Source organism: Chiloscyllium plagiosum, unplaced genomic scaffold (genome assembly GCF_037043375.1).
Source record: "Chiloscyllium plagiosum isolate Xiang-an unplaced genomic scaffold, Cpla_swu_hap1 HiC_scaffold_7, whole genome shotgun sequence".
Taxonomy (NCBI): domain Eukaryota; kingdom Metazoa; phylum Chordata; class Chondrichthyes; order Orectolobiformes; family Hemiscylliidae; genus Chiloscyllium; species Chiloscyllium plagiosum.
The window spans coordinates 81,760,787-81,787,130 of NW_028270145.1; the positions used below are offsets into that span (position 1 = coordinate 81,760,787).

General features: G+C 39.7%; 1 protein-coding gene across 2 annotated transcripts in view; it reads left to right on the forward strand.

Annotated features, from left to right (window-relative positions):
- The first annotated feature begins 3,333 nt into the window (after positions 1-3,333).
- The window catches only part of hnmt (histamine N-methyltransferase), a 32,947-nt gene continuing 9,936 nt past the window's right edge, over positions 3,334-26,344 (forward strand). Inside the window, exons 1-6 of one of the 2 annotated variants that reach the window (XM_043694071.2) lie at positions 3,410-3,547; positions 8,551-8,660; positions 10,111-10,166; positions 19,173-19,280; positions 22,622-22,752; positions 25,758-25,851. In XM_043694071.2, the coding sequence (XP_043550006.1) occupies positions 8,581-8,660; positions 10,111-10,166; positions 19,173-19,280; positions 22,622-22,752; positions 25,758-25,851 (469 nt within the window). In that variant the 5' untranslated portion in view covers positions 3,410-3,547; positions 8,551-8,580. Of the gene's footprint in view, positions 3,548-8,550; positions 8,661-10,110; positions 10,167-19,172; positions 19,281-22,621; positions 22,753-25,757; positions 25,852-26,344 lie in introns of both variants that reach the window. The other variant, XM_043694070.2, reaches the window with a different exon arrangement.

Genomic DNA, 26,344 nt, shown 5'->3' on the forward strand with positions numbered 1-26,344 from the left:
GATTTTCCTTAATACCTATCTGTCTATCTCATTTCAACAGGACGACAGTCCATAATAGTGTAGCAAGTGTCAAGTCAGGTGGCAGGCTGCCTGACATTCAGCTTCTGATCCCTTACAAGGAGAAGATCCTGAATGCTTTAAGCAGCTTGGTGACCATGTCCAAGACTCTGAATTTGCATTGAAGCCCCGACTAAAGAATGGGAGCAAGTTCATCCCTCCCAATCTGGGAATTTAACAATTTGTGGTAGATTACCTGAAACTATAACAAATTGAGGAACCTCACCTGATGTCTGACTCATATCAATTACCGGAAGGTTGTCAGGGCCCATAGCCTTTGCACAATCCAGTCCATCTAACTGTTCCTTGATATCATCTGGAGTGAATTCAATTGGCTGAAGACTGATATCTATCATACATTATACACATATAATTAAATTACACAATCCTATTATCTGTTAACTTTTCAGAAATCATCAATATGAAATCAAACCAACATCTCTAATAGCTGCAACAGTTTTTGAACAGTTTAGGACCATTGGTGAAAATAAACAAGGACATCAGTATGTCTTTACAATTATAAATGTGATAACCCCACACTAAATGTTATTCAATTAGATTACCTACAGTGTGGAAACAGGCCTTCGGCCCAACCAGTCCACACCGACCCTCTGAAGAGTAAGCCACCCAGACCCAATTCCCTAACACTGCGGGAAATTTAGCATGGCCAATTCACCTGACCTGCACATCTTTGGATTGTGGAAGGAAACCGGAACACCCAGAGAAAACCCACGCAGAATGTGCCAACACCACACAGACAGTTGCCAAAGGCTAGAATTGAACCTGGGATACTGGTGCTGTGAGGCAGCAGTGCTAACTACTGTGCCACCCTCTCTTTGAGTATAATTGAAATTCAGGTAGCTCATGATAAAATATCTCTGTTTTTTTTCATTTGCTGAGATCTACCATTTGAAGGAGAATCTGATAAAGGTCATAACTTTATTTTTAAAGTTTTCCAGGATATCAACAGAAGTTTGGATATCAAACAACTGAAGTCAACCACTCATCATCAATAAACACTTAGCTGTTTGGGTCCCCTATCTGAAGCCATAACAAATTGAGAAACCTCATCTGATATCAATTACCAATTAACATATCAATTAACCATATCAGTTAACAGGTGGATGACGGTAAAGCAGTGGTGTATATGGATTTCAGTAAAGCATTTGATAAGGTTCCCCATGGTAGGCTATTACAGAAAATACAGAGGCATGGGATTGAGGGTGATTTAGCAGTTTGGATCAGAAATTGGCGAGCTGAAAGAAGACAGAGGGTGGTGGTTGATGGGAAGTGTTCATCCTGGAGTTTAGTTGTTAGTGGCGTACTGTAAGGATCTGTTTTGGGGCCAGTGCCGATTGTCAATTTTATAAAGGACCTGGAAGAGGGCATAGAAGGATGGGTTAGTAAATTTGCGGATGACACTCAGGTTGGTGGAGTTGTAGAAAGTGCCAAAGGATGTCGTAGGTTACACAGAAACATAGACAAGCTGCAGAGCTAGGCTAAGAGGTGGCAAATTTAGTTTAATGCAGAAAAATGTGAGGTGTTTCACTTTTGGAGGACTAACAGGAATACAGAGTACTGAGCTCATGGTAAGATTCTTAGTAGTGTGGATGAGTAGAGAGATCTTGGTGTCCAAGTACATAGATCCCTGAAAGTTGCCACCCAGGTTGATAGGGTTGTTAAGAAGGCTGATGGTGTGTTAGCTTTTATTGTTAGAGAGATTGCATTTGAAGCCATGAGGTCATGTTGCAACTGTACAAAACTCTGGTTCGGCCGCACTTGGGAGTATTGCATATTCTCTGGTCGCTGCATTATAGGAAGGATGTGGAAGCTTTGGAAAGGGTGTAGAGGAGATTTACCAGAATGTTGCCTGGTAGGGAGAGGAGGTCTTTACTCAGAGATCAGTAAGGGTGTGGAATGCCCTGCCTGCAACAGTAGTAGACTCACCAACTTTGAGGGCATTTCAATGGTCATTGGATAAACATATGGATGATAATAGAATAGTGTAGGTTAGAAGGGTTTTAGATTGTTTTTGCAGGTTGGCACAGCATCAAGAGCCAAAGAGGCTGTACTGCATTGTAATGTTCTATGTACCAGTATGCTGTAAGGGTTCCTAGCCTTTACAATGTCCACTGAGCTTTGACGCCAAATCTACAAACAGTCATTTCCTCTATGACTTAGGCTTAGTAGCAGCAGGATGTACTATTTATAAATGCACTCCAAAAATGCACTAATGCTTTTTCGGCAGCAAACCCATGACCATTACCACCTAAAAGGACAAGGGCATCAGATACATGGGAACACTACCACTTGCCAGTACCCCTTCAAGACACTCACCATCTAGAATTGGAAATATATCAATATTCATTCAGTTTCTCTGGGTCAAAATGCTGGATTTCAATAGCTAATAACATTTTGGGTATACCTACATAAAATGGACTGCAGCAGTTCAAGAACCACCTCTTCACCACCTTCTCAAGGCCACCTCAGGATAGGCATACATTCTGGCCTAGATAGAAATGCCCATACCTCATGAATAAACAATGAAAAGGGTACCATCAGATTCTTCAAAGCATGAATAAAGCATATTGTCATGAATATCTGAAGAATAACAATAAAGGATTCTAATTTTCCCTATTTGCTACAAGAAATTCCAAAATTAATTTATTGGGTTTTGTCCATGAAATAAGAGGACAACTGAAATTGATTCAGGAAAATTTCTTCAAGCAGAATGGCAAATCCTCAAAAAGGGTAAAAAAAAAACTGTAAATGCCAGAAATCTGAAACAAACAAAAAGAATGCTAGAAAAACTCAGAGGAAAGATAACCAGAGAAAATATTTTAAATCCAGTGTGACTCTTCCGCAGAATTGAAATTAGAAGATAGGAAATTTTGAGTTATGTTGTAGAAATGGTGGGAAATTGGGAGATATTTCTTTCTCATGGTTGAAACAGAAGGTAGTAGAGTTAGGATATGGAATAGGAATATGGTGGACAAAAGAATTGCCAGACGTGGCCTTAGCTGTGACTGATATGCAGGAGTATCAAAGCAGTTAAAAGTTATGTTCAAAGGGATGGCTTGAATATAGTTTGGAGAGTTGACATTCAGGGAAATTTATGGTGTACAAGAGTTCAGTGAATTTAGTGGAAAGAGTGTACAATTTGTTTTCATGAAGGCAAAGGCAGGAGGCCAAGATTGAGGAAGTTAATCGACCAGAGCATATTTGGGAGTTAATATTTGAAATATTTAAATGTTGTTTGGTTAAAGTCCAGTCAAATCCAGGCAATGTCCATCTCCTGTTTCTGCACAGATCGCCAATCCACAGTCAACTTTCTGTAACTATCAAATTCAAAGATGGAGTCATCTATGAAACCCCTCAGCTTAGACTTTAATCAATATTATAAGTCATTTAAACTCTTCTTGGAACGCTCCACTGAACATGAGTGCATGCAAAAGTTCATTGACGAGAACCTTCCAGATGTAATAGCCAGGTAAACCATGTTTAACTTTCTCTTAAAAACTGAACAATCAAAAAAAAATTGAGCTATTATTCAAAACTGATATGTACATTTATTTTTCTTTAATTTACGCATTGGTTGTAATAGTAACATTCTTGTTTGAGTTCATAGATTTCGTATATCAAATTATAAATTCAGGTTACAATGCCTTTTTTACAGACATTTCTTCTGCACCTTGTCTGTAGCTGTAACACTATATTCTGTATTCTGATGTATTATGTTGTGTACATGTGAGGTATGATTTGTCTGGATAGCATGTAAAACAATAATTTTTCACAATATCTTGGTACATGTGACAATAAGAAATCAAATCAAGATAAAAAACTCAACATGAAGAGCTCATGCATTTCTTCTCCAAAATGCAGTCCACACCAAATTCTGGGAAAAAAAGCTGTTGTACTGAGCCAAAAACATCTGATGGTTCCACGCTACAAGGTTGCTTCTCCCTAAATCAGGTAGCAGAAAAAGAAACCTTGGCATTATCATTGTCAGTAAGAATGTGGACCTTCAAGGGTTGCAGCTGCAGGTAGTGAAGAGGGAAGTATTCAATTATTAGGTTCACTTCACCCTTTCTAAGATCATTAATATTTAGATCTTTTAACATATATGTTGCATGAGAAATCCCTACTAAGTTAAACGATTGCATCAGTGTGCTATTAGCTAATATTTTATGCATACCTAATACTTCACTCCTGTTAAAACTTGTGAAAGAAGAACAATTGAGGAGAACATTAGTATAAATTTTACATCAACAAAATGTCTGCCTTGTATTTAATTAATACAATTACACATGTACACTGCATCAAATTATGATTATTTTTAATTCATTGAGCAAAATGAAAATTCCAAACTCCATTAAAATAGTCATTTCTGTGGCTGTGAGCATGACATCACCTCAATTATCCGAATATCAGTTATCTGAAGATCTCAAAGTCCCAATAGGAACATTACATCAAAGAGGTGTTTCAACACTGATCGCGCCTTTTGTTTACAATGATTAAAAACGAACTTGGTTTACTGAAATGCTGCTGAGAACAGTCCTGGACATCGATGGGAGCCCATGCAATGTCTCCAAATGACTGACGGCCCACTCACTCTCTCTCAGTCTCTCCCACACTTTCCCTGGATTTCTACACAGGGTTTTACCCGAAACTCTGCTTCCCCAGATAATCTCTCCAACATTGTCCTGTACAGGACAAAGGTGGAACTTGACAAAATGTTGCAGTAAAAACGTGTGTGTGTGTGTGTGTGTTATTTAGAGACTCATCACCCAAAGACAGCAGCAGTCTTACTGTTGGTGTCCAGTCTGTCTGCCCCAGAGGTGGACACGGAGGGGGAGGGTCGGAATTGGGGGAGGGAGGGGGGGGGTTGCAGGGAAGGGGGGCGGACGGGCTGCAGGGTTAGGGGGGCGGATGGGGGAGGTGGTGCTTACATGGGGGTGGGCAGATGCTGAGGCCAGGGGCGGATGGGGTTTAGGGGTCAGACGGGGGCAGGGTTGGATGCCTCCCTGGTGCCAGCTAAAGGATGTCTCTGAATGGCTGCAGCAAATTCTTGAAGGGGAGAGTGAGCAGAGTTTGGTGTACACATTGGGGAAAACGACAAAAGTGGAGGAAGAGATTAGATTAGATTAGATTACATTACAGTGTGGAAACAGGCCCTAAGGCCCAACAAGTCCACACCGACCCGCAACCCACCAATACCCCTACATTTACTCCTTACCTAACACTATGGGCAATTTAGCATGGCCAATTCACCTGACCTGCACATCTTTGTGACTGTGGGAGGAAACCGGAGCACCCAGAGGAAACCCACGCAGACACGGGGAGAACGTGCAAATTCCACACAGTTGAGTTTCTACAGAGAGAATATAGGAAATTAGACAGGGTTGCATCTGAACTCGAGAGGGACAATATCCTGGTGGGGAAATTTGCTTGTGCTACTTGGGAGGCTTTAAACTAGGAGGAGGAGAGGACTTTCCAAAGCAGTGGTGACAACAGAGAGAAGGCTGATGCTGGTACAGTGGTTAAAGGGAGCAAATTAGATAGACAAGCCAAACAAGAGCATGATAGAAACCAAAGTAAGACTGATGAATTAAACTGCATTTATTTCAATGCGAGAAGCCCAGCAGGTAAGGCAGGGCATTGATAGGAGCTTGAGACTGAGATATCATGGCTAATACAGAAACATGGCTGAGAGAGAGACAGAAAATGTTTGAAAAAGACACATTCCCAACCAACACAAAGGTGCTTGAAAGCTTTAGCGTATGTTTTGAAGTATTTGGTCTTTTTTGATTTGAAATGAAGAAAATTTAATGTGATACTAAAACCATGGCCTATTCAAGTCTTCTGTAAATTTAACATCTCTTAAGTGTATTGGCTCAAGTATAATGCCCCCATCCCCCTACACTCATCTAAATTGCTACCATTTAAGGCATAATTGTTCTGTTATTATTTTTTCATAGATCTCATGCAATCAACGCCTGTAAAGACCAAATTATTTGTTGCTCAAGCTTCAGTGCTTTTCCTCAGTAAAAGTCTGAAGAAAACAGGAGCAGAAAGTGAAAAAGCATCACAGAGGCCAATGTCCTGTCAACAAATCACCCGTTATTTACACATGAAAAGTCCTTGACTTTAATATTGCCTCATTCAGAGTCAGGTACCAGAGTCTCAGTATCCTTGACACTCACTCTTATTCTATGCTGGCCAAAGCTTCCAGATTGGACCAGACTAACTGCCCCAGTCAGGGAATTCATATTCCAATGAGCAAACCTTATTACAATTAACACAGAAATACTAATGTGGAAAAATGCCTGTTGAGGAAAATGTGAGAAATTGATTGTCTCATCAGACAATTGATATCCAGCTATCATTTTGTTTTAACCTTTTGTAAGGTTTAAATCAATTAATTGAAAGTCTGTAATTACATAATTTTAAAATAAAAGTAAATATAAAATCTTTAAGTTCCTATGACTCTCTGACATGTACCACTTTCTGTCTTCAACTTTGGTATTTCATTCTTTGACATTTATCGGCTTTTTCTCCTCTTAACCAAACTGACAGAACGTTGTGTACAACTTGAGTTACATTTCTTGTGTAACTATTTGTTTGCATGTCATTGAACTCATGATTAGGATCACTGTTGAGTTGACAGTGGATTTTTGCAGCTATTATGATGCAGTTGGTCAGAACCTGCTGGCTTTCAAAGTTTGATCCTTGAACATCCTACTTTGACATGCCCTAAAAACAGTAGAGTAAGTGGCATGAGAAACACTCAAGGTTTTTGACTTTCGCACAGAACACAACATTGTGTGTGGAACTGGGTGCAAGAATGTCCTGCTTTTGTAGGCTATATAGCGTGATGTTTCTTTTTCTAATATTGTTTTTTATTTGGTAGTACAGAACTACTCAAGTTGTCTTTTATTGATAGCCATCTAAGTTATTGCCTGGGATGACCAAAAAAGTGACATCTAATGGGAGTCAGTTTGGTAAATTGGCTGGCATAGTACAGAATAATGTCAACATCAAAGATCTAATTCCTGTTCCTACTGTGGTAAATTAAGGAGACTACTTCCTTAACTTCCCTACAATTGATCTGCAATGGTGCCCATTGAGCTAGTAACAAACCCTCACTCTTTCTTCAATTCTGGGTTTATTGGGATCATTGCTTAAATGTGCTGACTGTTTGCAATCCCAATGGTTCTCTTAATCTTTGCTGAGCAGAGCTATAGGTCCGCAATGCTGACCAATTTATACTCAACCTTGATTTTGATAATGTTTGAGAGCTCAATATTGTCCAAAACACAGTATAAACTGTTGCTTTTATTTAGACAATTGCATTTTGTGAGAGGGCAAGTCATTCCTTGGTTTTAGCATCTTGTCAAAACACAGTACCTAAAGACTGCAGCATTCATATAACAACTACTACTCAAATTTATATAATGCACTTAAACCTAGCAGAGCATTCAGAGGTTTTCTCTATCAAGCAGAATTTGACCTCAAAGTACAACTTCTAAAAGCTTTAGTATATAGAGCATTAATTGTACACCAACTAACACCATCAGGATGCTGCTTAAATAGTTTTGTGTTGCCTAGTATTGCTGAAAGTAAAGATATTTGGCTGCGTCAATACTGGGATTTTGATCAGGACCACCTGGAAAAATATTACCAAAACATCATTGAATTTGATGACTGCTCTGATGTTGTGGCTGAAGGAAGAGGAACAAGATAAAGACTAGAAACTGGCAGCACAAGAGCAAAGACAAAAGGAGGGATGTTCACTCAAGAATTACTTTATTGTTGTACCCAGGAGAAGAGACTAGAATAGTTCCACTCTCCATCCACCTCTCGATTGACGGCAATGTGTTATTGTTTAACATAACACCAATTCAGTGAGTGTTTAACTGTTTAAGTCTTGTGATTGTAAAAGGCACACAGACAGATTTTCTTTTATGTTTCAAAAGAAAAATAAGTAGTATTTATTGTATCCAGTCATGTGTATAGGTCTGAAAGTTTCTGAAGTGATTAACACATGATTGACTGCAGTAAGCACCACTCACTGTGATAATGTTGCATGGTCTTGGGCAGAGTAAATTACAAGTTAGTAGGTGACAGATCTGAGTCTAGTGTGCTCCTAACAATCGCTTTTGCTCAGTGGATGAGATCCATGTCATCTGTAAATACTTGCAACAATGCAATAAACCTCCTATTGTTTCCCCAGCACAATTAGAATTGAATGGAATATCCTTTATTGTCACGTGTACTCCAATACAGTGAAAAGTTTTTACAATGGCTGCCTCTAACAGCACTATCTTAAGTACACGTACATAAGTACAAATTTTGGATACAAAAGAGCAATAAAAGGAAAATAGTAGCATTACTTAGTGTCTAGAAATAAATTAGAAGTAAGATAGTTATACCATGGTTAAAGGATTGATATTACAGTCCAGTAAAGAATTTCAAATCGATATTACATTGCAGCAGCTCAGTGAGTATGTGGTCTGACCACCCATGCCAGGCTCCAGTTCAAAAGCAGTCCCACTCTGCTCCAAGCCTCCAGTCTGCTCTGCCAGACACTTAGCTGCACCAAGGTAAGACGCGCTGCTGCAGGACTCAATTTTCCTCTCATGGATCACTTGATTTACATTAAAGACACTGTGTGCTTTTTGACTGGTCAGATTAGGCAGAGCTTGCACAATGCCTAGAGAGAAAAAAGGGAGCTGTGGGATCTTGGAGTTATTAATACATCTTTCTGATCGGACTGATTGACTCTTGGAAAGCAGTTTCTTTAAACACAAAGGGTAACTTGGTTATCACATGAACATTGCCAGTTACCACATATGGTCACAACATCTGTCCATTGTTTAATTTAGATTACACAGCACGTGCAGTCCCCTTTTCTGTCAGGATCCATTCTCCAAACCATTGAGTCTAATGACTTGGTCTACACCCACCTGAATGACAGATTATGTCTGGAAGACAGTGAAGGGTTCAGGATATTGATTATTTGTACATTATTAAGTTGACTATCTATGGATGGAATGAAGGGGCCATCACTCCCAAGGGTTCCCTCTTCACATCGGGCACCCCTCTCATTCCCACGGTCTGCCTGCCCCAGTGAACTCCCTCCCATCCTGGCCCTTCCCTTTCCCATTGTGTTTCCTTGTGTTTTTTGGTAAACTAACAGATTACATAGCATAGATTTAGTTCACTTGAAAAGTTCATTCAAATTTATTGAACAGCACTGACTAGAACTTCGAGTTTACAGATAACTACGCATGCATCCTCCACTTAGCCTGCTTCTGCTGCACTGCACATGCCAGTTGGCATGTCATCCTGCTCCTTGGCTCATGAGTTTATCCAACTCCTGAAGCAACAGTCTACACTTGGTCCTCCACCTGGGCTCTACCTCCTTCCCAGCAATGAGAATCCTTCTACCTTAGTTTTCTATAGGCTCCAGGACGTACAGTCAGTGGATTTTTTATAATTAGTCCCAACTCTGGTTCCTGCTGCCACTATGCTGAGGTGGCACCTCTACCCACCTGAGGGTGGCTGTTCTGTCTCCAGCCAATCAACACTCCGCAGAGCAGTAAATAGTTCCAGGGTTCATATGATTTAATTGGGGGAGTGGGGGGTGTGGGGGTGGAATAGAGAGGGTTTATGGATTACCAACTGTTACCTCAGATGATAGGGTAGCAAACATTGTCTTCTGAAAGATCCTGCTCAATCATTTCTAATAAATTCTAGAGGTGACTCAGCAGCCAGCCTTTGGTCAAGCATTGAAACTCATGATTCTGCATTTAACTGCAAGGAGGTTTACCTTCATTACTACTGCAAATCTAGGCCTTTATATTCTTTATTCATTTTTTCATAATGGCTGATTTGCAGATAAAATTAAAATGAAATGTATTTTGCAAATAAAATGAAATTAAATTCCAAACTTCTGCATGTAAAGTTTTAGATAGTTCTAAATTAGTGATGTTACAAATGCCTTTGAGTTGCTTCATGACATTTCATATTAAAACCTTTCTTCTCTTACAGCATTGGGAAAAAAGGAGGCTCCAGTCTTAATGTCCTGGGAGTGGGAAGTGGTTCAGGTATGTCTTACAATTTGCCATTATTCTGCTTCTCATGATTAGATTAGATTACATAGATGACATTACAGTGTGGAAACAGGCCCTTCGGCCCAACATGTCCACACCGACCCGCCAAAGCGCAACCCACCCATACCCCTACATTTACCCCTTACCTAACACTATGGGCATTTTAGCATGGCCAATTCACCTGACCTGCACATCTTTGGACTGTGGGAAGAAACTGGAGCACCCGGAGGAAACCCACGCAGACACAGGGAGAATGTGCAAACTCCACACAGTCAGTCGCCTGAGGCGGGAATTGAACCCGGGTCTCAGGCGCTGTGAGGCAGCAGTGCTAACCACTGTGCCACTGTGCCACCATGCCGTGAAGCATTGTATTCATGATACATACATTTTATATTCCTACAGGATATTTAATCAAATACAAATTTACCACTGAAACTTAAGAAAATGGTTTAAGTGTGGAGTACTAATGGATGTTCTATATTATGTAGTTAATAAGAAAATATTACACACTTGGATTTCTCTTGTATCATATTGTTGCCATATTGGAAAAAAAAGTATTGCTCCCCAGTAATTTCAAGCTGATGTCTAATTTTGGTCATGCTAATTACAACTTCCATGATCATCAAAAGCTTGTAAATAAAACTGTGACTTAATATAAAATAGTAAACATTACCCACAACATGCTGAATAAAGATTGCACAGAGGTGACAAGCAAGGTGAACTCAATTTTGAATTCTAAACAGAAATTGCTGTAAATACACAATAAATGAAATAGTCCTATCAGCTTCATACTTCTACAAAACCTCTTTCTGTACAATTTGGTACAAAACCTGATTCTATGGGCAAAGGTTCATCCGAAATTCTCATTCATAGTGGGATAGATTTAGGGGTCTCCAGTTGGTTGTGTCCTGTTTCAGTTGCCACATATCATTCACTCCTACTGAATAGATGTAACCACTAAACAAAGTGTCACAATATCCACCATATAAAATGTACATACATTTCCTATATCAATAATAGTCTTTTATCTCTCACAGGCCCTTTAAATGAGATGGAAGGGCTTTTGTGGTAAAGAGTCGAAAGTGTGATGCTGGAAAAGCACAGCAGGTCAGGCAGCATCCGAGGAGCAGGCAAAAGCCCTTCACTAGGCCTGAATGAATTTGCCCGAAATATCGATTCTCCTGTTCCTTGGATGCTGCCTGACCTGCTGTGCTTTTCCAGCACCACACTTTTGACTCTAATCTCCAGAATCTGCAGTCCTCACTTTTGTCTTGTGGTAAAGTCCTTACTTCTGGAACAGCAGGCCTGGGTTCAAGTCCCATCTGTTGCAGAGGTGTGTATGAAATATAACTCAAGGGTGATGGAAGAGCTGCAGTTGAAGGAGGTAATAAACCTTCAGCTCTGAAACTGCACTGTCTTGGAACTTATGTGCAGCATAAGATACACAATCCTCATGAGACCATAAGGCATAGGAGCAGAAATTAGGCCATTCAGTTCATCGGGTCTGCTCCACCATTCAGTTATGGCTGATAAGTTTCTCAACCCCATTCTGCCACTTTCTCCCTGTAAACCTTGATCGCCTTAACAATCAAGAACCTTTTGATCTCCACCTTATATATACTCAATGACCTGACCTCCACAGCCTTCTGTGGCAGTGAATTCCACAGGTTCACCACTTTCTGGCCAAAAACCTTTCTCCTTATCTCTGTTCAAAAGGGTCTTTCCTTTACTCTAAGGCTGTGCCCTTGGGTCCTAGTCTCTCCAAACAATGAGAACATCCACTCTGTCCAGACCATTCAGTATTCTGTAAGTTTCAATTAGATCCCCCTCAGCCTCCTGAACTCCATTGAGTATAGACCCAGAGCCCTCAAACATTCCTCATATGTTAAGCAGTTCATTCCTGGGACTATTTTTGTGAATCTCCTCTGAATACACCCCAGGACCAGTACATCCTTCCTCAGACAGCGGGTCCAAAGCTCCTCCAGTAGAGATCTCTTGTTTATCTTTTGAGATGAAGATGCTCATGTTTGTCATCTGAAGGTGTTTAGTGGCTACAAGGCTGACTGCTGAGGCCGATCTGGAAGGTAGTTCCTGTGAAGTTACAGCAGCAGAATAACAGCAGCTGGGTTAAGTTTAACCTTCATTTTCTCATTGACCACCCATCAACATTAGGCTTCTAGGTCAAGCAATCACCTCAGGAATTCTGAGCTGGATTTTATGAGTCCTTGGTGGAAAATCAGGAGACGGGAGGCTTCGTGGACTGGTGACGCAAAGCGTCATGAGGGAGCTCCATGTTTTTCCAGCAATATGAGGTGTTTTCAGTGGCAGTAAACCCCTTCCTGTGGATGTCTGCCAGGAGGCCAATTACACCAAATAAGTGTCCATTTTTGATGATGCCAGTACTTCCTCACATGTGGAGCCTACCAAATTAACTCTGGCAACTTTCCAGTCTGCTTAATAGACAGCCTGGTCCTTTATGTCCACTCCAGGGCACAGAGAAACTTAAAGCAGCAATAACTACCCCAGTAGACTATTTTGCTGCTGCTGAATACTGCATCTCTGATTGCTGAGACCTAACTATTGTCCTGGTCCCAAAGCCATACATAAAAAATGTTTACCTCGGTTTGAAGGTTCCTTTTATTTCTGCAGCTTTAGCAAAGGCCACCTTGGCCAGTGCAACCGATGACCCTCTGGTTGTCCTGGTATGTCTGGGAGGCTGGCTATTCTCTTCAATTGAAAGTCCATTCTGGTGGCAGCTTATTAATTAGCCATAGCTGCTAAAATTTCACCAACGTTCCTGCCCCTGGTCTGTTACACCTTGCACCAGATATGTGATATACCTTTTAGTGACATGCTCATGATATTATAACTATATTGTGGTGTGTGACCTAATAGTTACAAAGCTCTCAGTTTCCATCTTGCTGAGCTCTATCCTCTTGCAGCATGATATGCTGTGATAGGGGTACTGCAATACATTCGAATTGCTTAGCTTGAGCTGAGGCACACCAATGCTTGAGACTGTAATATACATATGTAGATATTAGATGCTAAAATAAAAATTAATCGAATGCTGCAGTACAATGTGACCTGTATCTCATTCTTATGCTAGAGAAGCTAACTCATGTATCACCGTGTGACCATGGCAGATTATTAGCATATCAAGTCACATCAGCTACCACCCCATACCAATACTCATCAATGTGACATGGAACCCAGCCTTTAGTTCACGCAATGACACTACCTACTTGGTGAAGCAAATTTATGCGTTTGTACCTCTAGCTACAGAAACATCTGTTTATCTTGTGTCTGCCTGGAATATGGTAGAATGACACTCTCTTCTGCTGTTGAGGATTTCCTGGTACCTGATCTACAATTGACACATTTAAGGAAACATATGAGAGAATGACAAAGTCCTCATACTTGCCATGAAGTTTGTGGTCTACAGAACAGTATTTTTTTTTGTACGTTTCATTGACATCACAGTGCACAGCAGATAAATCCTTAACCATAAATCCTTAGAGAAATGTCAGCAGTGATGTTTCCTCAAAACCTGGCACATCTAACAGCAAGGTGATTTCTCCAGTGCTGGGATCCTCTCTTAGGCCAATATCAAAGCACTATTTACTATCAATAAGTTTGCAAAAGATGGGCCATATCATTTGCATTCCTGAAACAAGATTTCCAAAATAAGCTCACCACATGTACAAATCTAGCACGTAAGCATTTATAATGAGGGAAGAGAAGATAATACAAGGATGCTCTCAAAGGTTCATTAAAAGGTTCAGTACCCCCACTGACTTTTGAGAACCTCTTGCCTGAAACAGCCCAGACTGGTGAGGAAACATCTGCAAAAGTATATGGTGTGAATATCATTTGCCATTTATCAGTCCAAACCTGGATGTTGTTCAGGTCTTACTAATGGACACAGACTGCTTTCGTGACTGAGGAGTAGTGAATAGTGATGAACATTGTCCAATCATCAGCAAAACATTCCCCTACTTGATGTGGAGAAACATCATTGATGAAATAACTGAAGAAGACTGGGCCTAGGACAATTCTGAATCTTCCCTTTAGGGGATACCCCAGTGATCAACTGTTAACAACTACAGTCATCTCCCTTTGTCCAGGGTAAGTCTCCAACTTTCTGGCTGCACGAAAGAGATAGTTCACATCTACTCAGCAGTTTCCATGTTCAAGAACATCACTGCAAGTTAGTGAAGGACCAAATTATTCAATAAGCAGAAGGATTTGGTTCCACAATCTTACCAGTCATTGGATAAAGATGTTGACTCTGAATTCCGTATTGGATTTCTTAGGAACTGCCTTATATTGATGATTTATATTTATAAGGGAGGCATTCTCTCTGCATCCGTTATATCAAAATCTTTCATATTCTTAAAGATCATCTTTAGTTCATTCCTCATCCTGTTTTCAAAAGAAAAACAAAATAATACCCACCATGGGGTGGCACGGTGGCTCAGTGGTTAGCACTGCTGCCTCACAGCACCAGGGTCTCAGGTTTGATTCCAGCCTTGGGTGACTGTCTGTGTGGAGTTAGCATGTTCTCCCTGTGTCTGTGTGGGTTTCCTCCCACAGTCCAAAGATATGTGGGTCAGGTGAATTGGCTATGTTCAATTGCCCAGAGTGTTAGGCACATTAGTCAGAGGGAAATGGGTCTGAGTGGATTACTCTTTGGAGGGTTGGCTTGGGTTGAAGGGCCTGTTTCCATACTGTAGGGAATCTCATCTTTTTTTAATGTATACGAATATATTTTCACATTTCATCCTTATAAATCCTTTCTGCACTTTCTCCTGGGTGTTGGTACCGTTATAATAATTTGGTGATTAGAATTGCCCAAAGTACCTCATCCATGACATAAACAAATTTTGATATAAGCTTTGCATAATTTCTCTACTTTTCAATTATATTCCTCGAAATACAAGTCTACTGTTTGGTTTTTCTTTTTTTTAATGGACTTGATAAACTGTAGTGCAAATTTTAATGATTTATGTATTATTACTGCAAAATCCTTTTGTTCCTCTTCCTCATGAAGATGTCAAACTTCCATAGACTAAAATATCTCACTACCATCATGTGTTAACTCACATTTATCAGTGTTGAATTTTGTTTGCCTATGCTGCATGTTTATTATTTGTCATATGCTACTTAGTGCATTCCTTATTGGTGTTGATTATTTTCTTCAGTTTGGTGTCAGCTGTGTTTTGGTTCTTATGAAACTGCAGTTTCCACACTCTGCCACTTTGAATAATTGTCCTCTACTTGCTTGTTTCGTTTTCTGCTTTTAAGGCAATCCACGTATCCCCAACTCCACATTCTCTGCCCTTAATAATCAGTCTTCTATGGGGCATTTTATCAATTACCTTTTGAAAATTTAAATAAATTACATCAACTGCATTACCATTGTCTACCCTCTCATGCAATTCTCAAAACAATTAAAAGTCGTGCAGATAGAGACCAATTACTTTAAATCTTGAATTTCCAATGATAATTGAAAATATTCAATGACATGTTTCCACATTTCAAGATTTTCACTGAAACAAAATAACTAAAGGAAACATTGTCTAAGCACTACTTAGTAGGCAACTGATAATCTAAAGTATAGAATTGATATCTCCTTTTTTTAGTTTTTAGCATGACCATAAATCACACATTGTAGTTGTACTTCACTATGTGCTATGTGCAGAATCATAGGTTCTACAAGAACCGATGTAACATCATTGCCAGCTTCGACTGAGTTTGCTGATCTCTGGTCTGCTAAGCCATGACATTAAATGACTCTCAAAGACACTTCTCCTAATTTTTGGAGGAGTCACAAACTGAAGACCAGCATTAACACCCACTCAGTTGATTATATCCTCGCTTGGCAATGGCAGAACAAATCTTTTGGATTTCTTCCATTTCCACAGAATTCACCACTTCGACCAGAGACTATGTGTCCTCTCATATTTTTAGAGTCAGAGTCATAGAGTCATAGCGATGTACAGCATTGAAACAGACCCTTTAGTCCAACCCGTCCATGCCGACCAGATATCCCAACCCAATCTAGTCCCACCTGCCAGCACCTGGCCCATATCCCTCCAAGCACTTCCTATTCATATACCCATCCAAATGCCTCTTAAATATTGTAATTGTACCAGCCTCCACCACATCCTCCGGCAGCTCATTCCATACACATACTACCCTCTGCATGAAAACGTTGCCACTTAGGTCTCTTTTATATCTTTCCCCTCTCACCCTAAACCTATGTCCTCTAGTTCTGGACTCCCCGACCCCAGGGAAAAGACTTTGTCTATTTATCCTATCCATGCCCCTCATAATTTTGTAAACCTCTGTAATGTCACCCCTCAGCCTCCGAGGCTCCAGGGAAAACAGCCCCAGCCTGTTCAGCCTCTCCCTATAGCTCAAATCCTCCAACCCTGGCAACATCCTTGCAAATCTTTTCTGAACCCTTTCAAGTTTCACAACATCCTACCGATAGGGAGGAGGCCAGATATTTTTGCCTGATAAGTCACAGCCTTATACACTCCGCTCCAGGGAACATCTCCGGAACACCCGCACCAATCAACCCCACCGCCCCATGGCCCAAAATTTCAACTCCCCCTCCCACTCTGCCGAGGACATGCAGGTGCTGGGCCTCCTCCACCGTTACTCCCTCGCCACCCGACGCCTGGAGGAAGAATGCCTCATCTTCCGCCTCGCAACACATCAGCCCCAGGGCATCAATGTGGACTTCACCAGTTTCCTCATTTCTCCTCCCCCCAACTTACCCCAGTTCCAACTTTCCAGCTCAGCACTGTCCTCATGACCTGTCCTACCTGCCAATCTTCCTTCCCACCTATCTGCTCCACCCTCCCCTCTGACCTATCACCTCCATCCCCACCCCCTTTCACCTATTGTACTCTTTGCTACCTTACCCCACCCTCATCTCTGACCTATCACCTCCATCCCCACCCCCTTTCACCTATTGTACTCTTTGCTACCTTCTCCCCCACCCCCTCCCCATTTATCTCTCCTCCCTGCAGGCTCCTTGCCTCTATTCCTGATTAAGGGCTTTTGCCCGAAACGTCGGTTTTCCTGCTCCTCGGATACTGCCTGACCTGCTGTGCTTTTCCAGCACCACTCTAATCTAAACTCTGGTTTCCAGCATCTGCAGTCCTCACTTTTGCCTTATACACTCTGCTGATTAGACTAGCTGCAGCATTCGTTGCTCAATCTCTCTCTTTCTCTCCTTTCCTTCCAACAAAGGCTCAGATTTTGAAAGTTAAATTGATTGCTTTTGCTATGTTTTTTTAATGATGCAAACATTTTATGCTTTCCTCTCAGTAAGTCTTAGTTTGGAACTCACTGTTTTTATAGTAACTAAGCGACAGAAGCATGTTGTCAAACAGGATTTAAAGCAAATCATAACATGACTTCCTTCCATACTATATTTTACCAGGAATTAAAGCAAAAATCTCAAAACATCATCATCAAATTTACAAAACAAGATTTCTCTTTTGGAATCCATTTCTGATTTCTAGACGTTCTTTTATTCTTTCCATTAGGAAGAATTTCATTATTTTTCTTATACTGTTGCTAGTTGACTGATCGACAATTCCCAAGATAGGTTCTCTTTAACTTCCTAAATTCAGGTACTACATTTAATTTTGTTAGTCTGACATTGCATCTCTATAATGTGTGATTATAAATGTGTAGTTATGTCTCAGCTAATTTTTCCTTTGTTTCTTTCAAAATGTGTGAATGCAAACTCACCAGAGCAGTGTCTTGAACCTCTTTGAATTTGAGTATATTTTTCTATGCATCCCTTCTTAAAAATAATTTACATGCAAAACCTAATGAGATTTAAGGCTCCCATAATTTAATTGAAAGAAAAACAAAGCTAAATGGAAGTACAGAACCAAGGATCTCCAATATCTTATTTTGCTTTGTTCATTCAATGTCCCACTTACTGTTCCACCTTTCTAGTAAATAATCCTATGAATTTTTTTATATCTACCATCTCTATTCTTACTTGTGCTATTATCCTCTTTCTTAATAATCATATTCTCATCATAGCTTTTCTCCATTTTTGATGTACCTATAAAAATATTTTAGTATCTTGTCTTAAGTTGCCTGGCAATTTAATTTCATTGTTCTTTGCTTTCATAATTCCTTTTTACATTACTCCTAATCTTTTAGCATTCTGTTTTAGAATTATTCTTTGCTATCTATGCAGTTCCGAGCTCTCAATTGTTCTCTTAAATAATTATTCATCCATGGAGCCTCAGCATTGTACAGCTTGTTTTTCCATTTAACATAATGAATTTTCCAGCACTTGTTGAACATCTTAAAAGTATTTTTCAATGTTGTTCAACATCGTTGTTTGCCAGAGAGTTGTTGAACTTATTTCCTCAAACTCTTTTAGCCTCGAAAAATCAGCTTTGAAGTCAATTAACCTTTTTTGCCATATTTATGCTTTTTTTATTATATTCCTAAAGTATAAATTATGACCATTATTAATGATGTATGTCATTACTTTTTAACCTCTCTCATCTGCTCTGGTTTATTCCCTACCAGTATCACTCAGGTTGACCTTTTGAACTTTTGTGTGAGAAAGAAGTCTGCATATATTGTAGGCCATTCCTTATCACCTTTAACTACCTCTTCTACTCATTTAATATTAAATGCCCAACATTTCCCATGATTATTTTTTCTATCTAAGATGAGCAAGCCAATTGATTATATTATTCTTACTTGGTTATGTGAAATCAAGCTATGGACTTGTGATTTAATTGCATTATTCAATGAAAATACAACTGGATGCGCATGTTTTTGCAAAAAAAAACATTGAGTGAAAATTAATTTAAAAGGGAAATGTCAAAATAATATGACAATTTAAAAGAAAAAGTGAAACGTATGCACTTATCTTATTCCTAATGAACATATGTATAATGACTTAAAGGAATGAAACATTCAGTTGTTTTCTATTTTTCCATTCAGGTAAAATCGACCTTGAAATACTTGGCAAAATTCAGTCCAAGCATCCAGGCTTTTTCATTCATAATGAGGTAGTGGAGCCTAATCCTCAACACATTTCTAAATATAAAGGTAATTAAGAAAAACATTCTCAGGTGGTAAATGTTATGTGTGAGGTATTAATTTATCTTTTGATCTTCTTCTGGTCAGAATTATGGATTTTACAGCTTATTTGAAGGACAGGGTTACGTGCAAAATAAAACTGGTGACCTTCCTACCATCTACATATCGACCCCTTATCTTTGTTTCCTGTCTCTGACCTGTTACAATGACCAAATAATGGCCATATTCCATTTGTTCCTCTACTTAATGTGTGACAGAGGACTGCAGATTCAAGGCAGGTGGACTGGCAACTTTCAGTGCACTGGCTGCTGGCTGGCAAAAATGGATATAACCCTTGGAGTTTTCTTTGTACCCCTCAGAGCAAATAGCCCTACATCCATCTTAAAATCCTCCCCAGTCTATGAAATCCAGTCTCCGCAAATCCAACCCATGCTAGGGTCTGCCAGCTATACCTGCCCAAAATAGCAGACTTACTTTTAAGTCCATTCTCTCCATTACTCTTCCTTTGTGGGGACAGGATGTAGTCCCAGCTGCAGCTACTGCTTGAACCTAGCACTGCTGAGATAACAGAGCTGCCAGCCAATCAGATTACCTAGCAATTGTCTTGACCAGTGTTTCCTCCCAGATGGGAGCAGAAATGTTATTCTGAAATAATTAAAGCTGCTTCCCGCATAATATCACAATTGGGCATTTGATTTCAGATTGGTGCACTGGCAACGGATGTTTTTGCTGGGGATCCAGAGGGAAAACTGGAAAATGTACAAATGACAATTACTGGTCCAGAACGTCTCAAAATGGATCTTAGCTGCACCAAAAATGTTTATTTGCAAGCATTTCCGCTTTTATTTTTCTGTTCTTCCCCTTTGGACAGCAAGGGATATGGCTCCCTTGTGGGTGTGGGTGGTTGAGATAATACTATTCTCTCAAATTATAATATTAGTTAGTTGCTATTACTAACGAATATAAAGATGATGGATAACCATTTTCAGCAACATGGTTTCACCTTTAGTATCAAGCTCCCTGAGAACTTTGAATGCTTTAATGAAGTTCCCCTCTCATTCTTCTAAACTCCAATAAGCACACGCCTAACCTACCTCACTTATCATCAAAAGAAAATCCCTCCATATCTGAGATCAATCTAGTCGGCGTTCTCTGGACTGCCTCAAATTCTAACATGTCTTTCCTTGGATAAGGGGATAAACTGTTCACAGTACTCCTGCTGTGGTATGATGAGAGTCTTGTCAATTTCAGCAAGATGTCCATATTATTATTTTCCATTCCAGAAGACCACAAGATTATGCGAAATAGGAAGCGGATGAGGCCATTTGGTCCTGCAAGCCTTTGCTGCTATTCAATAGGATTTTGGCTGATCCCAAATCCTTGCATCCAGTTTCCTGTCCTTTCCCTATAACCCTTGTTTCCCAATTGATCAAGAATTTATCTTTCTCAGCCTTAAATATACACTAGGAGTCTGCCCGCAGTTGTCAATGGCAAGGAGTTCCTAAGACTCACAATCCTCTGACAGAAGAAATTCCTCTTCATTTCAGCCTTAAATTGGCATCCTTTAATTCTGAATCTATGTCTTCTGGTCTTAGACAATCCCATAAAGGGAAACATCCTCTCAGTATCTACCCTGTCAAGCCCCTTAAGAATCTTATATGTCTCAATGAGATTACCTCACATTTTTTAAACTCCAGTTAGTAGAATCTCAACCTGTTTAATCTTTCGTCATAAGACAATCCCTCTACACCAGCACTCATTCTTTGAAATAAAGAGCCATATTCATTTTGTCTTCCTCACTGAACTTGTATCCAGTTTAATTTTGTGATTAATGCACAAGAGCTTGCATGAGATGGCAAGTGGCTCAGTGGTTAGCGTGTTCTTCCAGCACCACTAATCCAGAATCTGGTTTCCAGCATCTGCAGTCATTGTTTTTACCCAGTGGTTAGCACTGCTGACTCCCTGTACTGGAGACCTGGGTCCAATTCCAGCCTCAGATGGCTGTCTGTGTGAATTTTGCATAGTCTCCCACGTCTGTGTGGGCTTCCTCCCACAGTCCAAAGGTGCGCAAGTTAGGTTGATTAGTCATGCTAGAGGGCTTTTTCCCAAAACTTCCATTTTCCTGCTCCTCAGATGCTGCCTGACCTGATGTGCTTTTCCAGCACCACTCTAATCTAGACTCTAATCTCCAGCATCTGCGGTACCACTTCCGCCTAAATTGTCCATAGTGTCTAGGGATGTGCAGGTTAGGTAGATTAGCCATGGGAAATGCAAGGTTATGGGGATGGGGTGAGATGCTCTTCAGACGGTTGGTGTGGACTCGATGGACTGAATGGCCTGCTTCCACATTGAAGGGATTCTATGACTCCCAAATTCTTAGGTGCTGCTGCTTTCTGCAGACTTTCTTCATTTTAATAATACTCCTGTCCTCTATTTTTCTTGCCAAAGTTCAAACCTCACTCTTCCACATTATATTCCAACTGCCAAATTTTTAAATCACAGTTATTGAATTAATGAGAGAGATTGAAGATATAAATATATATTCTTGGTTTCATATTTTCTGAAATTGACTGTTTTTTAAAATATATTGCAATTTGGTATTAGTATGCATAGAATATAGAGATCAAAGGATTTGGTAGAACTGTTTTTGAGTAACTCACTGTTTTCTACAATTTGTGAAGCACTGTGTTTGTTCTTACTGTGACTTTTGAACCCATCTACAATAATTATATAATCATACAGAATCATAATGTTGCTTTCACTGAGTGTACATGTTGGATTGCATAACACGACCTCATTAAAGACAGAGAGCTGGTTGGCTATTTGTAATTGATGGCTGTGTGCTCAACAGTTAAAGTAACAAACACGATAGAAGAGGAAAGCAATCTAACTCAGGAGTAAGGTGAATTGTATGGCTCTTTCAATGAGTTGACACAGACATATTTGTAGAAACTGACAGTGGCTATCTCAGAATTAGCAAAAGAATTTCTGGTGGGCAACATTTTTGCACAATGTTTACCTGATTCAATATGTTGATCTAGTTAAAATCTATTTATGTAACTTCCAAGACATTCCAGCAGGTTCTACTATATGCACTGATTGATAATATGCATATTTTATCAAAGTAGGTCATGTTTTTCAACAGCAAATGCGACACTATGAAGTGCAAAGGACTTCAAATTCTGTATGATTTACCAATGCTACATTTAACTAATCAATGCCTTCTTCAAAAAGCAGAAAATAATGAAATGTTTCTAAACCAAACATCTGGAAGCTAGATACAAAGCTGTTATTGTTTCTCATTTCAGTTTATTAAAAGGTTTCCTTGCAATTCTATTTCTGTGTTCCAGCACTTGTGAAAGAATGGAATTCAGGTCCAAATATTTCCTTCACCTGGAACCAGATGACCTCAGGAGAATATGAAAAGCAAAACAAGAAAAGGAATGAAAGTAAAAAATTTGATTTCATTCACATGATTGAGGTAACAGCAGTTAAAAAATAACTTAACAAGTTGCAGAGAGGGGAGATATTAGGGCTGGTTGTGAAGGCAGTCCTAACCAAATATCAAAACATGCCGTTCAGTGTCCAAACACTAATTGCTGTACATGCCTCTTAGTCTTTAGAAATAACATTCTTTTTGATATCATAGTTAGGCACATAATTCCTCATCTTTGATCTGCCTAACACTTCAGATACCAAATGGGCAAGTGGGTAACTTGATAACAAGTAATGCCTGTGAACATCTACCATATTGTGTTGGAGACGATTGTAACATAATTCTCTCACAATCCATCTTTCATGTTACCGGAATCCTTCCCATTTGATAAATTAATAAATGAATGCATTAGCTTTTTAGTCACATATACTCAATGAGTATAGTGACAAGTTTATATGCTACCTCCTACAGCGCCATCTTAGGTACAAAGATACCTAATTACAAGATCTTGGAAAATACAGAAAGAAAATGTCCAGCATTGCAGAAAAAGAAACCTGGAACAATGGGTCTCCAACCCATCTATGCCTCCACCTAACCTCCAGGTTGCACCAAACCCTGGCTCCAGACTACACTGCATCTCACCTTGAGGATCGTGAGGCTGGGACATCACTTTAGACCACCACGCCAGGCCAAGGAAGCCATGCCGGGCGGAGAGGGTGCCATGCTGGGTGAAGCTGCCCTGCCACGCAGGGAGGCTGCTCTGGAAGAGTACTACAGCAGGCAGAGAGGCCGCTATGCCAGGCCAGGAGGTCAACACTTCACATTCATGAACCAATAAAACTAGACCATAAGACATAGAACCAGAAATAGTCAATTCAGCCCATCAATTCTGTTCTGCCATTCAATGAGATCATGGTTAATCAGATAATCCTCAAAGCCGCTTTCTTCCTTGTGCTCATAACCCTTGATTTGCTTACTGATTAAACATCTGACTATCTCCGCCTTAAATATTTTTAATGATGCAACCTTTCTGTAATAATGAATTCCACAGATTCACTACCTTCTGAAAGAAGAAATTCCACCTCATCTCTGTCTTAAAAGGGTGACTGCTTACTCTGAGATTATGCCCTCTGCTCCCAGAATTTCCTACCTTTCTATCTCAAACCTGCCAAGTCCCCTAAGAATCTTGTATGTTTAAATAAGGTCACCTCTCATTTTTCTATATCCCAATGAATACATCATTAAGACCTTCAGATTAACTGGGAAAATTAAGAAGGAAATACATTTGGACTATGTTATTTGATTTTTAATATATAATATCAATTTTCTCATACATTCCAACTTCTTGAACTGCATGTGCATTATTTGGTTTCAAAACCACTGAACCATAGTTTAATATTTATTTGAGATAATTGTCTTGTTATCTAATTTCTTAATTACAGTCCAAGTTCATTATGGATGTTAAGGTCTAAAACGTGAGACGGTTTTATAGCTGGAGTACGTTAACGCAAAAATACTTATTTCTTCCTTTTTAAGGGAGGTGAAGAATTAAATAAACATTTATCTGTTTTATGAGCAATGAGACTCTCAAACTAGAACTGAATTACAGTATATTAATTGTGTTGCAATTCACTTTAATTTTAGGAGCATTTTTTTAATGTGCTTTGAAACAACCTTTTGTTGAGATTGGGAAAAATAGTTTTATTGGGGATCTTTCTCCTAAAATCATCCATGGAAATCTCCAGTCATACAAATAAGCCCTATTATGGTCCTCAGCCCATGCTGGAGTTAGTATACATTGTATACTGCTTTTGTAATCCACCACATGTAAAAGAGAGGCAGGAGGCAGGGTTTGCTGGAACATCCAATCTTACTGCAAATATATCTCCCATAAATAGGGATGAGCCTTTCAGTTTGGCCATGACTAAATGCTTTATATATGAGGTGTCCAGGCACCCAACATCACCATGATTTCAAATAGTTCTAGGGAGTTTTGACTAAAATCCACTTTTATTGAAGATTCAGTGAGACTTCACCCTATTTGCAGATATTGTCAAAAGGTAGGAAGCTCGCAAAAGCTCAGAATAATCTATCCTGACATTCTGCGTCCTTATTTGGAGGACAGCCAATGCACTACCCTACCAGGCTGATTGCTCATCACCACACTCTCGATTCTAATCTCCAGCATCTGCAGTCTCACTTCCTCCAGAGCTGATTCCTTGTCTGGCAGAAAACTGGACTATCAGAGTATTGCTACAATGATTAGATTAGATTCCCTACAGTGTGAAAACAGGCCCTTCGGTCCACCAAGTCCACACCAACCCTCCGAAGAGTAACCCACCTAGACCCATTTCCCTCTCACTAACGCACCTAACCTATGGGCAATTTAGCATGGCCAATTTACCTGACCTGCACACCTTTGGACTGTGGGAGGAAACCGGAGCACCCAGAGGAAACCCACGCAGACCCGGGGAGAATGTGCAAACTTCACACAGACAGTCACCCGAGGCTGAAATTGAACCTGGAAACCCTGGTGCTGTGAGGCAGCAGTGCTAACCACTGAGCCACCGTGCCGCTCTAAGACCGAGAAAGTCTGAAAGGGGATCTAGAAAATCTTCAACTCCTTCAGAAGCTTTGTGACAGTGTTGTCAACTTCACTTGCCATTCATTACCAAGAGTTTAGGATTGAGAAATTTTTCAAAGGCTACGTTAGAACACAGTATCTTAAGGCCTCATATCAGTATTAGAGGTAATTCCCACAGTATGCAGAACTCACACAAATATAGTTGTTTGTGGCAAAAATAAATTCATTCATGCTCCCCATTACTTGCAAGTAGCAGAACAGAGACAACAATGGTCAATTTTGGCAGAAGTAAACTCCCTGCCCCATCTTTGGGCTTTCCAAATTGCATATGATTCCACATTGATCACACCAAAATTTCAAATCCAGTGTCTTTAAACACTGAGGAAGGTATCATAATTAATTTTAAAATAAAAGCAGCTTAAATGAAAATATATTTGCATTTCTGATCTTAAATTTTCTTGTCTAGATGTTGTATTATGTAGAAAGTTTGCACGATACCATCAAGTATTTTCACAGCCTTCTGGAAACTAATGGCAAACTTCTAATAGTACAAACTGCAGGTAAGTGGCTGTCTAATTTTTCTGATATGCAAACATAAGGACTCTGCATTAATTGAAATTCAACAAGGAAAATATAATCTAATATTTTATTCATTTATCCATTTGCCTCCTGATATTTAGATTGATACATTCTGGTGCATGTTCAAAAAGACTATAAATGCACAAAAAGAAACAGTAAGTACTGGAGAAACTCAGTAGTCTGTCTGTGGAGAGAGAAATAGAGTTAGTATTTCAAGTTCAGTATGACTTCTTTGGAAGTACACTGCACGTGAAGCAATGTAAAAATTGTATTGTACCGAATGAGTTAGCTAGATGGCAGGAAACAGACAATGGCTGGTCATTGATATGGTTATTAGATATAAAATGTTAACTGGCCTTAAGAATCTAAAGATTGTATGGATGATGTTGAAAACAGAACATAGCATGGGTTACTTTACATGAAAAGATATTGTTAATGGCAGAACAGAAAAAGGTAGACTATGGATCTCATGGT